Here is a 15,558-nt window from a genome sequence, read left to right on the forward strand (position 1 = left end):
CCAAGCAGAGAAAGTCAATTACCATATGGTTTCACTTACTTTGGAAGTATAAGGAATAACATGGAGGACATTAGGAGAAGGAAGGGGAAAGTGAATTGGGGGTAAATCGGAGTGGGAGACGAATCAGGGAAGGCTGTGGACTCAGAAACAAACAGGGTTTTGGAGAGGAGACGGGTGGGAGGATGGGTGACACTGGTGGTGGGTATTAAGGTGGGCACGTATTGCATGGAGCACTGGGTATGGTGCATAATCAGTGAAATCTTGGAACACTGAAAAAATTAAAAAAGAAAAAAAACCCCAGAATTTCATAGCAGCATTACTTGTATAGCTAGAAACTGGCAACAATGCAGATGTCTGTCCACACAATTGATAAGCTTCATAACAGCTGAAAATGGAAAACTACATAGGAAAAATAAAACAGTATCATGCAAAAACATGAATGAAACTAAAAACAATGTCAAGAGAAAAAAAAATTTGTGCTTCCATATGTGTGTGTGTGTGTGTACAAATAAAATTTTATTTATTTGACAGAGACACAGTGAGAGAGGGAACCCAAGCAGGGGGAATGGGAGAGGGAGAAACATGCTTCCCACTGAGCAGGGAGCCTGATGTGGGGCTTGATTCCAGGACCCTGGGAACGTGACCTGAGCCAAAGACAGACATTTAATGACTGAGCCACCAAGGCGCTCCTGTAGTTCCACTTAAATAAGATTCATAATTTTTGGCTGGCCAGTAAAGGTATCTTTGATAACCTAAATTTGAAAATGAAAAGCTGCAAGCAAGCAAACCAAATATAAACTCAGAAGCAATACTTAAAGGAGATTAATACATGTGGCAGATAAAAAAAAATCTGGTTTCTAACCACATATATTTTTAATTTTTTCATAAATTTATTGTTATACTTAAAAAGTTACAAACTGATATTAAGATTTCTAAATTAAGTGATCTTCTTATGGAGGCAATTATATATTTAAAGCACTGAAGGTATTAGATACATGTAATTAAAAACAAATAAACAAACAAAAAAAACAAAACTGGGGCGCCTCAGTAGTTCAGTTGGTTGAGCATCTGACTCTGGGTTTTGGTTCAAGGCATGATCTCAGGGTCATGGGATCGAGCCCCACGTCAGGCTCCCTGCTCAGCAAAAAGTCTGCTTCTTCCTCTACCACTCCCCCTGCTTTTGTTTCCTCTCTTGCTGTGTGTGTGTGTCTCTCTCTCTCAAATAAATAAAATCTTGAAAGAAAGAACGAAAGAAAGAAAAGAAACTTCATTATTTCAATCATAAAGCAAATTAAGATAATTTCAGAATCCCCCAGCAGGCCATAAAATGAACACAGCATTCTCTACTAACCATTCAGCAATACTGACTTGGGGCAAATACTTATTTATAAAGCTAGATAAACACAGGAAGAATTTATTATAGAGGAAGGAATACATATTCCAGTCAACACTACCAATCTTTCTTTTTCACATAGTCTTACTTCATGCATAAAGGACAGTATTTAGAGAAAACCACAGAACTGTGCCCAAGTTACCAGAAAGATGTATCTGTCTTTCATGGTAGACTGCAAGATCACAACAATAGATCACAGAAATAGAATTTAGAACTTAGCATGGCACCTGGAATATGAGACGCTAAGGTCACAGATAATCACAGCACTATACATTATGTATTTTACAGTTTAAAGGAAAGTTTTCAGACGTGAAAATGTGTTCAACACCATAAGTTAAATTCTAATAGGGCTGTTGGGGACACCTGGGTGGCTCGGTCAGTTAAGCGTCCAAGTCTTGGTTGACTCAGGCTATGACCTCAGGCTCAACACTCAGCAGGGCATCTATTTGAACATTATCTCCCTCTGCCCCTCCCCCTACTCTCTCTCTCTCAGAAGAACAAATAAATTAAAAAAATTTTTTTTTAAAAAAAGGGTGGTCAGGTTCTTTAAGGGCCTTAGTAAGGAACACTAGGGGCATCTGGGTGGCTCAGTAGGTTAGGCGTCCAATTCTTGATTTCAGTTCTGGTCATGATCTCAGGGTTGTGAGATTGTGCCCTATACGGGGCTCCTGGCTCAGTGGAAAGCCTGCTTGAGATTCTCTCTTCCTCTCTCTCTCTAGCCATCTCTCCATTCCTGTGTGCACTCTCTAACAAATAAATCTTAAACAAGCACACACTAAACTTTACCTTTGTGAAGATGGCCAGGGGCATGCCATATTGGTCTTCTTCCAAACCAGAAATTAGCCCTGGTATCAGTACCACCTGGCCTGTATTAGCTTGAGGTTGTACAGTAATTGGAGGACTGTCTGAGGGCACAGACTCCTTTGGAAATGAGTTTGTCTGTTCTGAACCCTGTTCCCTTTCTTTCAAGGTAGGGTCCTCTAAGATGCTAGGATCCAAGGTCTCCCAGTCACTTTCTGAAGACTCTGGAGATGGGCGAGAAGGAGGTTTCAAATATTGACTGGTTTCATTGGGTTCCTGTCCTTTGCTGCTGTCATCTTCTACTTGGAGCAACGGTTCTTCGGTCTTGATGACAGCATCTCCTCCGTGGTTTCCTGTCATGATTTTCTTAACAGTTCCTGAGTTGGTATTTGAAATGTCAGGAGCAGACATAGACACAAAATCATCTGCAGGGTGATTACTTTCATGAAGCCCAGCATCTTCAGACATACTCTTTCGGGGTCTGTACTGAGAACAGTCACTGAGACCATGTTCAATCATGCCTACAACATACAATATTGAACAGCTTGGCTTACAATCAAGTGGGAAAAGATAAGAGTTGCATATTCCATTCTAAATAGTAGAACTCTCCTATAAAAATTTTAGTAAGTTATGCTTGCACACATTTTAATTTAAAAAAAAAAAAAGAAAGAAAAATCTCATATAAAAGAAACCCAATGTCAAAAGAAAATCATGTCAAAATAAAAATGTTATCCCTAGTAAGTTTATTCTTAAAAATTTTAGCACTGAAAGTTCCAATAAAAGTTAAACTAAAGAAAGAGTAGATATCGTTACCCTCTTACCTGGAAAAAGGGATAACACAGTCATCAGGGCACCCACCAATTTATTCACTGGAGAAATATAAAAGAGAACCTGAAATGGATTAAGTCAAGATTAAATCAGAAAATCCATGAAGCTACATCATAAAAAAAGGGGGGAGGGAGAGATAGAGAAGAAAAAATTCTTCTTTATAGAAGGATAACAGCTAATACAGCATTAATGAAAGAATCAAAGAAATCTAGGAGCATCTACCATGATTCAGATGAAAATTACCAATGGAAGCTAAAACTAATGTGAAAGGTTGCTGGGCAACAGGATATTCACATAGCTTCAAATTTACCATCCCACAGATTAGCTATTAGTGGCAAAGGGAAACACAAGTACCTCATTATGAAGAAATCTGGGGATTACCACTTTAATCAAATGATCAAGTTTTCCATTACCAATAATACTACAAATAGTTATGGACATCCTGGTGTGATAACTCTGAGGACACACCTGTATAGTATGCTTGCCACACAAGTTTAATCTGAAACTAGTCAAAAGAAAATAATCAGACAAATCTAATAGGATTCTTTAAAAAACAAAAACAAACAAACAAACAAACCAAAAAAAGCCAATGCCATGAAAAACAGAAAGAAACCAAAAAAGAGCAAGGTGGTAGAGCTGTTTGAGATGAAAGGATTAAGGAGAATTATAAGGCAATACATGATGCTTGGCCCCCTAGAAACAACCAGTTTATAGGACATTATTATAACATCCGAAGAAATTTGAAAATGGACTGCATTTCTTGAATGTGAAAACGGTATTTTGGTTATACGGAAATATACTCTATTCTTTTTTTTTTTTTTTTTTAAGGATTTTATTTATCCATTAGACAGAGATCACAAGCAGGCAGAGAAGCAGGCAGAGAGAAAGGGAAATAGGCTCCCCGCTGAGCAGAGAGCCCCTTGCGGGGCTTGATCCCAGGACCCTTGGACCACAACCCGAGCCAAAGGCAGAGGCTTTAGCCACTGAGCCACCCAGACGCCCGAATATATTCTATTCTTAAGGAATACATTTTGGGGTGCCTGGGTGGCTCAGTTGGAAGCATCTGTCTTTAGCTCAGGTCTTGATTCTGGGGTTCTGGGATGGAATCCCTTGTCAGACACCCTGCTCAGCAGGGAGCCTACTTCTCCTCAGTTGTTCTGGTCTTTCACTCTCAAATGAATCAATCAAATCTTTAAAAGAAAAAGGAAAAAAAAAGAAACATAGCTTAAAGTTTTTAGGGGTAAAGTACCATGACTTTAAAATTATTAGGATGGGCAGCAAGGTGGGAATGAACAAAGCAATATAATGCAAAAGTGGCAAAATGTTAATCGTCAATATCGATCAAGTGTGTAAAAGTTCATTACGGTGTTTTTTCAACTTTTCTGTAGGTTTGACATTTTTCAGAGTAAAACTTGAGGAAAAAAATCAGAAACAGGATTAGATGTTTAAAAGCAACATTTGGTAATCATTAAATTAGTTGGAAAAAAAACAAGCAAAGATTTGCTTAAGCAAGGAAGGGTTTTGTTTGTTTTTAAACAATTAAATCATTCAGTGACACAGAAGTGCTATTGGAGAGAGGAGAGCACCCACAACTGTCTATGCTTTCCTTACAGATGATCTTATTTAAGGAGTGCTTTCCAAGTACAGAGAAACAAATTGTTGCATTAAAGGACATCCTTATTTCATCAATTCAATATAAAAAGAGTGTATCTGTGATTTGCCACATTAGATAAAGTTATATGATCATAAATGCCACTACATATAGCTAGGCTAAGTACTATTTTGGAAGATTTTTGTTTTAGATACATATACCCATGTGTGCCCTGGGTTGTAATGCAAAATACTTTTTATTATGAACTGCAATAACAAAGTTTGAAACCTACAACTCAACAAGTAAAGAAACAAACAAAAAACAAAATAACAACACCAAAAAACCTGACTAAAATGGGCAAAGGACTTGAGCAGACATTTCTTCAAGGAAAGTACACAAATGACCAATAAGCATATGAAAAGGTGCTCAACATTACTAACCATTAGGGAAATGCAAATCAAAACAGGAGATACCACCTCACACCTATTAGGATGGTTACAATCAAAAAACTAAAAAATAACAAGTGTTGGTAAGAATGTATAGACACTGGAATCCTTGTACACTGCTGACAGGAAGATAAAATGGTGCAGCCATTATGGAAAACAGGATGGTGGTTACTCAAAAAAAAAAATGAAAATAGAATTACCATCTGGCCCAGCAATACCACTTCTAGGTCTATACCCAAAAGAACTGGAAGTAGGGTTTTGAAGAAATCTATGCATATCAACATTCATAGTAACATTTTTCATGAGAGCCAAAAGGTGGAAGCAACCCAAGTGTCCATCAGAGGGGAAACAGATAAACAAAATATGGTATGTACATACAATGGATATTACTCAGCCCCCCGCCTTTTTAAAGAGGATTTTACTTATTTATTTGACAGACAGAGATCACAAGTAGGCAGAGAGGCAGGCAGAGAGAGAGGAAGGGAAGCCGGCTTCCCGCTGAGCAGAAAGCCCAATGCGGGCTCAATCCCAGGACCCTGATATCATGACCTGAACCAAAGGCAGAGGCTTTAACCCACTGAGCCACCCAGCTGCCCTTGCTCAGCCATTTTTTAAAAGGAAAGGAATTCTGACACATGTTATACAGGGATGAGCCTTGAGGGCACTATGCTTAGTGAAGAAGCCAGTCACAAAAAGACAAAAACAGCATGATTTCACTTTTATAAGGAACTCAGACTAGCCAAATTCATAGAAACAGTAAGTAGAAGGGTCACTGTCAATGGAGAGGGAAAAATGGGAAGTTACTGTTTAATGAGTACAGTTCTAATTTTGCATAATGAAGAGTTTGTGAATGGATGGTGATGATAGAACAACACGGTGAATGTACTTAATGCCACTCAACTATATACTAAAAACTGGCTAAGATGATAAATTATGTGTTTCATGTATTTTACAACAATTAAAAACATTTTAAAAAAGTTAAAACATTGCACATATAGTATGTTAGATTCACCATTTTAAGAATTACCTTTTTTCTCTTTGAAGAAGAAACACATACTCATTAGAGAAAACCAGCAAAGCATTTCCTTCTTAAAAATATATTCTAGGCTCACTTGGGTGACTCAATCAGTTAAGTGTAACTCTTGATTTCTGCTCAGAAATCTCAGGGTCCTGAGAACGAGCCCTTTGTCGGGCTCTGAGCTCAGTGCAGAATCTGCTTGAGATTTTTTCTCTCCTCTCCCCCTCTCCTTCTGCCCTTCTCCCCTGCTCATACTTTAAATAAATAATAAATAAATAAATCTTGAATAAATAAAAATATAACCTACATTCTCACCAAATTGCTCATGTCTTTCCTTCCAGTCTCTTTTTTTTTTTTTTTTTTTTAAGATTTTAAAAGTTTATTTGAGAGAGAGAGAAACAGAGAGAGAATGAGAGAGAGCATGAGAGCAGAAAGGTCAGGAAGAGAAGCAGACTCCCTGCCGAGCAGGGAGCCAGATGTGGGACTCAATTCCGGGACTCAAGGATCATGACCTGAGCTGAAGGCAGTCGCTTAACCAGCTGAGCCACCCGGGCACCCGCCAGTCTCTTTTTAATAAATATATATTAATTTATAAAATTGGGATCATGGGCTTGATACGTACTTGGACAAACTTTCACATAACATTCAATGAAACATCTTTATAATAAAAAAACTCTCAGAATCTCTTTAGTCATTTGGAATCATACACAATATATAAGATGAACCAGTACTTACTCACCAATTACTCATTATTATAAATTATTCTGTGACAGAATGTCTTAGATGGAGCTTTGTGTCCAACTCACATTAATTCTGGAAAATAAATCTCTAAAAGAAGAACTACTAGACCAAAGGAATAAACATTTTTTTTTAAAAGATTTTATTTATTTGACAGAGATCACAAGTAGGCAGAGAGGCAGGCAGAGAGAGGAGGAAGCAGGCTCCCTGCTGAGCAGAAAGCCCGATGCAGGGCTCGATCCCAGGACCCTGGGATCATGACCTGAGCCGAAGGCAGAGGCTTAATCCACTGAGCCACCCAGGAACCCCATAATTCTATATAGTATTTAAGGAATGTCAACCCATGTTAAATATTGTGTTCCTTCAAATCTCACCTTTTTTTCAAGAAGAATTAGTTTAAACAGGATTAAGACCTAAAGAAAAAATACTGTATTAAAATAAGAAACTCAAGCTTATTACTCATTTGCCTTTTCCCTTCCTCAAACACAACCATATATCATTTAATCAATATTAACTACAGTGCTTAAAACTACATTGAAAATTATGAACATACTGAAAATTTTAAAATTATGTATTTACTAAGAACTACTTAAATCTCTAACAAATTGTGCTTTTTGGAAGGAGTTATGTTATTTTTGCTTGAAATATCTGCAAGCTCCTTCAAGGGAAGGGACTATTCATTGGATGTCCAGGGCACTTACACAGCAGATACTCAATAAATGTATATAAATGAATAATCAATGTGTGTAAGTCCCAGTCAACATATCTTTAATAATAAAGATCACAAGACCTAAGTATAGGTATTTTATTAGAAAATGTTTCACTCTCAGAGCAACATATAAACTACTCTGTGAAATTAAAACACGTTCCTTTCCACTCTAATTTCATGACATCTGAAATTACAAAGACAAGAGAAAAAATAATCCTCTTCTGCACAGAAATAGTATTCCTGTATTTTAAAAAATGTCTATCAGCTCTACCAACATTTTCAACTTTTATCTAAGAACTGACTTAGAAGAAATAAAATATGGTATGTTACAATCTGTATTCAACCTTGCAGCAAGAGAATATGCTCAGTTAAATGAACACAGGTTTAGGACATTATAAATTAAATAAAAGGTATCATACCTTGTGTCGAAAATGAAGCACAAGATCTCGAGGAGACAGACCTGCAATGTTAAACAAAAAAGCTAATCTGTGATGACAACATATAGGTTTTGTCAAAGAAAGTTTCTTCCCACCAAAGGAAAGGTAGGTAAAAATAGGAATAGTAAGAATATGGGAATATTAAAATATTTACATAATATCTGATTATGTAACCTATATGCTTAGAATTATATGCTGTGTCAAACACAGCAGGATCCAACAGGACTTCCTACAATGACAGAAATGTTCTAATCTGCATTGCTCAATACAGCAGCTACATATGGCCAATGAACATCTGAAATGCAGCATGTATACTGACAAAAGGACTTTTTAACTTTAACTTTTATTGATTCTAATCTAAATGTAAATAGCCACATAAGGCTAATGGCTACTTTATTAGCTTTTCATCACAGAAAGGATCTTTACCAAGTGCCTATTGAGCACCTTGGATACCAATGATATTCTGGATTATCAAAACAGTATAAATCAAAAAAAACTACCAACTTGAACAATCTTAGCATAAAAAGAGCTAAGCAGTTATAAGAGGGAACTGACTTGGCCAGCATTACCATAAGAAAAAGAAAAAACTTCCATTATTATTCTGAGAAGCAGAAATTTGCTTTATAGGATAATAGTTCTAAATAATGCTACAATTACATTATAACCTTTCTCAGTAGAAATAAATACTGGTTAAGAAGATATTTAAGGTATCAGCAACATCAAACACTGAATAATTTAAACTTAGATCCCATATAGATATTTAACTTTGATTAAGAAGTTTAACATGCAACTCGGTTTACCAAATGTATAGAAATGAAGGCGTTTCTTCTGATTTGTAAAAAAGCGACTTACCAAGATATACTTGGGATCCTTCTAATGAAGTTCCTCCCAAGGAACTATTCATATGCTCATAAAGCTCCTATAAAATACAGATTCAACTTAGAACATTTTACAATCATTTCAGACACTAAATTAGCAGTATGATGACCAGGAAAAAAATTGGTTCTTTAACTGAGGCTGTTTGTTTTGACACTAACAATAGAAGTCTCTCTCTGAAACCTTCCCAGTTTCCAGCACTCCCTCCTTCTCTTCCTCTTCATTTTAGGGCTTATTAGTTCACTCACATGGTGGTATGGATTCTGGGCTAAGTTCCCTCTACTTTTCTTGCTAAATACCTAAATGTCCTATACTCACTAAAATCCAGGTGAGATCCATGTTCTGTACATTCATAGCAGCCCAAAGAAAAACATGCTAAAACAGTCATGTAGTCTGGTTTTTTTTGTTTGTTTTTTGCTTTGGGAGATTGGAACCAGAAAACTGATAAACATATTGTGCGGTATTTTAATAAAACAAGCAAATTTAGAGAAGCAATGCCATAGCAAAAGAGGTACTATCCACTAACAGAAACACTTATGTTAATTATAGCCATTTGTGGTCATTATTTCCTAATTAAAGGCAGTTTGGTTAAACAATAAATTTCAACTGTACATTTTGGGCAGATCCTTGCCTTTCAATGTTATTTCCTCTTCTCAATTTGCAAATCTCTGAGTTTTTTCTTTTTAAATTTTTATTTAAAATCTAGTTAATATACAGTACAATATTGGTTTTAGAAGATTTCAGTGATTTAGCATTTACATACAAAAGCCAGTGCTCATCACAACAAATGCCCTCCTAAATATTGGGTACCCATCTAGCCCATCCTCCATGCACCTCCCTCCATCAACCCTCAGCAGTTTGTTCTCCATCCTTAAGAGTCTCTTATGGTCTGTTTCCCTCTCTCCCTTTTTTTCCCTTCCCTTTCCATATGTTCATTTGTTTTGCTTCTTAAATTCCACCATGAGTGAAATCATATGGTATTTTTCTCTGACTTCTTTTGCTTGGCATAATACACTCTAGCTCCATGCATGTCATTGCAAATGACAAGATTCCATACCACATCTTCTTTATCCATTCATCAATCAATGGACACCTGGGCTCTTTCCATAGTTTGGCTATTGTTGATAATGCTGCTTTAAGTACATTTGGGGTATACATACCCCTTCAAATCTGTATTTATATATCCTTTGGATAAATAACTAGTAGTGCAATTGCTGGATCATAGTAGAGTCAATGTTACTTTCAAAGAAGAATGTCTTTCTTAAGCTAACAAGATTATCTTCACAGTATTACTGACGAGAGTAACTGATTCATGAATCTGCCTTCAGACAAATAGATCTAAAGAGGGATATAGTTACCTTTAGGATGGAAATTTGGGAAAAATCCTTCTCTTCAAAATATGCATGTGTAATGAGCTGAAGTTTTGCTTGAAGTAAGCCATAGAGAGGCTTAGAGAAAAAAAAACACTATTAGTTTGATAATAATAACAGATAAACATCTTACAACTTTGTAATTAAAAGAACAGGGAGGAAAAACTCACTTTAACTTTAGTATCTTTATTATTCACAGCTAAAAGCTGTTAAATCACCTGTTCCAGCTCTATGGCTGCTGCCAGAAAGTGCCTGACACACTTCTGCTCTTACCACTCAGTGACATAACCTGGGCACAGAACCTCTCCACATTTGCTTACTGATGTGAACACTGGCATATGAAAAGACAGTACATCTCATGCGGTTGTTTCCAGAATTAAGTAACACAGGTGAAAGCACTCAGAGTGTCTGGCACTTGGAAAGCATTTAAACGCTGGCTATTACAAAATTTAAAACATTCTAATTCTGCACTGTTCTGCTGGTGTGTGGTGACACTTAATCATCCTTATAGTGGCCAGTTCTTATTATCTAGTTGAACATTCATAATTAAACTAAGTTCACTTCCCTTTTTTGCATTCTACAGAGGCTTGGAACAACTAGTCCGTGTCCTTTATGAAAATATTCTTTTTCATCCTTCAACAAAATTATTCCTTAATTCTTATTTTTATTTAAGACCCTCTTCTACTATTTCCATCCTTTTTATTTTCAATGTTCTTTCCTAGATGCTTCCTGATTTCTCTGTTCTTCTAAGAATGCATAGACAATGTTGTTTATATACTCTAATTAATCAAAACAATACCGGAAGAGCTCCCCCGACCAATATCCCTGTTAATATATTATTACCATCTAAATTACTTAATATATGGGCACGTGGGTGGCTCAGTGTGTTAAGCCTCTGCCTTCGGCTCAGGGCATGATCTCAGAGTCCTGGGATCAAGCCAAGCCCCCATCGGGCTCTCTGCTTGGCAGGGAGCCTGCTTCCCCCCCTCTCTCTGCCTGCCTTTCTGCCTGTCTACTTGTTATATCTGTCAAATAAATAAATAAAATCTTTAAAAAAAATAAAGTATCTAAGTATAGTCACATTTTATATATTTTAAATATATATCTTATATATATTTTCATGTTTTTATATATAAAGACTATAATCACTATGAACCACCAAAAGCTTTTGCGTGAGCTAGCTCCCCCATCCCTTATGCTGTTTAAAGACAACTAAAATCAGATTTTCACCCCAATTTTATCACATAATAAGTTTATAAGAGATATATTTTCTCTCATCTATTTGTAAAATAAGAGGAATAAATACTTAGATCTCACTACTTTTATATGAGGATTCAAATGACAATTACATCTAAAAAGTATCTGGTATAGGATTAATACCTGACCTACAGGGACCTGATGAATGGTATTTATTGTTATTATAATTCTTCCTTGAAGAAAGATTACTCAAGATGTCTTTCAGCATGTCACACTTGCTTTACTATCTGGTACTCCTATACCTTGATCATCTGGCCCAGTATAAAAAAAGTATTCACTGATGTCTACTTTTTAGGCTATCCTTCTGGAAACTATCTAGGTGCAATCTACCAATGTTCTGATAGTGGGATCTTTAACAACCTTTTTTTTTTTTTAAGTAGTCTATTCTTGTCCTCTATTTAAAATTATGATCTTGGAAGCAATATCTGATCCTCAAAATCTTATTAAGTCCCACAGTATAAACTATCATTATTTAGGTTTTTTTTAAGCTTAGTAGTAAAAGCCCAAACAAATCCTATTTTGCAAAATTCAACATATATTAAGCAAACTACATTTAAACTGTCTGTGCATAAAAGAAATTGGACAAGACGGGGGCACCTAGGTGGCTCAGTCTGTTAAGCAACTGCCTTCAGCTCGGGTCACGATATCAGGGTCCTGGCATTGAGCCCTGTCTTGGGTTCCCTGCTCAGTGGGTTGTCTGTTTCTCCCTCCCCTTTTCCTTCTGCACCCCCTCCCCAAGCTGACTCTCAAATGGATAAATCTTTAAAAGAAAGAAAAGAAAGAAACTGGGAAATACAGAAGAAATAATTAAACAAAACCTACATACATTTGGTGACTAAGCAAATGAAATAGTCTCCATTTTTATTTCGGTTAAATGCAGAAACGTCTGTATTCAGTAATCATATAGTTATAAGATAATTAATATGATTGAGATCTAGATTTTCTCCCCACAAAGGAGATTTGGGAGATTATATTTACATGTAGAATTAGCCATTTGATGTTATTTGTGAAGGTGTTATTATCCCATTAGTTTAAAAAAAAAAAAAAGGAACACTATGAATGATTTAACGAAGAGCTATGAAAAATAACAGATGTTACATATTTTCTTCAAAAAATAAAAGTTAAAATATACACTTGCATCTGATCAACCTGTACACAGATGAAATAATTTTAAAGTACATTATTGTACAATTCATTATGTCATTTCTGTTCCTCAAAAATTTTAAGTTTTTTAAAGATTTTATTTAATTTTTAGAGAGTCCAGGGCATGCCCACAGGAGCACGGGGAGGGACAGAGGGAGAGAGAATCCCAGGCTGACTTCCTGCTGAGTGCAGAGCCCTACCCTGAGCTCAACTTCAAGTAAATCTGAAATCATGACCTGAGCTGAAATAAGAGTCAGACGCTTAACCCATTGAGCCACCCTAGGTGCTCCCCAAATTTTAAGTTTTTAAAGAGCAGGTTAAGGTTACAATTTTTCATAGCAAGAGTCATGTACTTTTAAATCATCAATAAAATCTGAGCACTTATGATATTTTGAGTTTTAGTAATACATTATTTACCTGAAGTCTTAAGAACAAAATAAAAACGGATAAATGAAATATTATCAGCTACCTCACTTTGGTCAAATGTCAACCTCTTTTCCGAATACCTAGGTAGGAGATTTCCTTTGTCTTATCTAGTTGTGGATAGAGGGGCAAATGAGAATAACACTGCTGAAAGGCAAAGAGAAAGAGGAGATGCACGACAATAAATAAGAGCCCCTAATGAATTTTAATCTATTACTGTTTCCATAAATCTCTCCTTATTCTAATAGTGCCTTATTCTCAAGTAAAAATCTGCCATGAATTTTTAACAAACACATTAACAAGTTACTTGGTCTCTTACCAACTTGCTTAGAACACAGACACTTTTCTGAACGGTCTCTCTGGTAATATCTGCTTGCCGTACTTTCAATGCCTATGTGAACAGTCATTATTAGAAATATTCCATAGAGATATTCTAAAATCATCATCTTTCAATGTAAAAATAGCAGGAAGATAGAAAAAATTTCTTACCTTTAGTTAAAATCCAAATATATTGAGAATCTCAGAAAATATTTATTGACTGAGTCAGCCAGGAAACTGTGCTAGAATCTGGCAGGCACTAGGAATGTAACCACGAGAGATAATCCCTACTCTCAAGGAACTTACTGTATGATGGAGAATACTTTCTATGTAAGTTGCCACACCCATAATGCAAATCAAATGTCCTTGATTCTGGTTTGAAAATGGGCACCCTTTCAGAGACTACTGTTCCTGTGAGAAGAGGTCAGTTTAAGATATGACAAAAACTCCCAAGATGGAAGAACTGGCAACAGTTTTGTTAAGGTGGTTGTTCTTTTTTTCGTGTGTGTTAGCAAATGCTACCATGCAGAACACTAAACTTTATTCACTTTATTTATATATTTAACATTTCTAAAGTATTTACTTCCTGCTTTGACCAAAATTGAAAAACACAGCAGCACTGACAGACTCCTCTTTAGGAGAAAAGGGTTATACGTACAGCTACGGAGAATTACGGTTCCTCCTTAACACACAAAGAAAAATATTAATAAAAAAGTGCTTCATTGATCGAAAATAGCTAAGAGCTGCAAGCATTTATTCACACTGTACATCAGACCCAAGAAACCTGTATCATAACCTCTTGGCACCTGTCACTAGGAACTGCACAATCTTTAATTAGACTGACTTCTCCCCACCTGCACAACCAGACCATACAGAGTGTGGAGAAGATAAGGTGGTTATTCTATGCTGCCTGGACTTCATCCTGGCAAACAGGTACTGCAGCCCAGCCCTGAGCCTTGAGGATTCTGAGGATGACCACATGAGATGTCTATAGTTCTCTGCTAGTAAGGAACAAGCCTTCATTTGATCAACCTCAGATAATTCTGTGAGGGAAGTAAGAACTATTCTTCCCCTCTGTAGTGTACTACTGCCTGTCACCTCCTTGGACCTGTCCTAAGGACAAAGGAACCTCAGTGTCTTCAACTGGCTGATGACTGACGACTCTATTAAACTAAGTCAAGGACAGAGAGCTTTCCCTCAATCTGTTTTCTACCTCTCTGCCTTGATTGGAGTCATCTATCAGGTCTCACTTTCACTCAAAGGGCATCAGTCTTTCTCCTACACTCTAGGTCCTTCTGGTACCTGTCTTATCCCTCTGGTTATCGGATGAGGATAGAAAAATTTGGAGAAAATGGCAACTCGCATACTGCGAGTGGGTCAGACCCAGGGGGTGAGGAAGACAGGCAGTATGAAATGCCATTTAAAGGCTATGCAGAACATGATAACTGTTGTTAATGTTGATAGCTTTGGAGAATTTTACTAGTGCTTACACAACCTATAGGAGATGACGGTGAAAGGAGCAGATATCCAAGAACAGGAGGTGGGGGGGGAGGGATTCAGTTCATCTCAGAGAAACAGTAAGGGTAACAGTATATGAAGCAATCAAACATACAAAGCTATCAGACTAACTCTTACTCTCAGGTTTATCTTTATCTTTAAATCCAGTTACTCATTCCATAAATATTTTACTAGGTGTGTCTGATGTTCCAGGCCCTGTGCATGAAGGGCGATTTTACAGTTGTTAACTACTTTAAGGTGGAATTTACACCTGCCATTTATTTTGAAATGACTTAGGGAAAAATACAGACACATTCTCCAAGTGTGTGTGCTAGAATGCTGACATTTGTTGAATCTAGATGGTAGGCATACAGGTGTTCATCATACAATTCTTTTTTTTATTTGCATGATTGAAGTGGTCATTATAAAAAGCTAACATAAATTTTAAAAGATGAAGTTAATTATTCACCTGAGGAAGCTTTTAAAATTCATAATTGCCTAAGCTCTACTCCCAGATACTCTAATTTAGTCACAGCAGAAGGAAAGGTCAGGTGTGTATTTTAAAAGTCTCCAGGTAATTCCAGTTAAAAAAAAATCACTGTTTTAGAGCAGCGGTTTGCAATCTTGGCCACATAATGCAATTACCCGAGGAGCTTTTTTAAAACTCCTGATAACCAGAACATTAAATCAAAGTTTCTGGAGCTGGGACCCAC

General features: G+C 36.6%; 1 protein-coding gene across 3 annotated transcripts in view; it reads right to left on the reverse strand.

Annotated features, from left to right (window-relative positions):
- AVL9 (AVL9 cell migration associated) overlaps positions 1-15,558 on the reverse strand; it is a 65,706-nt gene that overhangs the window by 19,270 nt on the left and 30,878 nt on the right. For 2 of the 3 annotated variants that reach the window (XR_009403773.1, XM_059396605.1), the window contains exons 4-10: positions 13,350-13,421; positions 10,196-10,285; positions 8,814-8,880; positions 7,944-7,984; positions 7,190-7,228; positions 3,016-3,085; positions 2,180-2,715 (exon numbers count right to left, since the gene is read on the reverse strand). Coding sequence is in view for 2 of the 3 variants with exons in the window: in XM_059396605.1 (XP_059252588.1) it covers positions 2,180-2,715; positions 3,016-3,085; positions 7,190-7,228; positions 7,944-7,984; positions 8,814-8,880; positions 10,196-10,285; positions 13,350-13,421 (915 nt within the window). In the remaining variant the exon portion in view is untranslated. The remainder of the gene's footprint in view (positions 1-2,179; positions 2,716-3,015; positions 3,086-7,189; positions 7,229-7,943; positions 7,985-8,813; positions 8,881-10,195; positions 10,286-13,349; positions 13,422-15,558) is intronic. The other variant, XM_059396606.1, reaches the window with a different exon arrangement.

Source organism: Mustela nigripes, chromosome 4 (assembly GCF_022355385.1).
Source record: "Mustela nigripes isolate SB6536 chromosome 4, MUSNIG.SB6536, whole genome shotgun sequence".
NCBI classification, from domain to species: Eukaryota; Metazoa; Chordata; class Mammalia; order Carnivora; family Mustelidae; genus Mustela; species Mustela nigripes.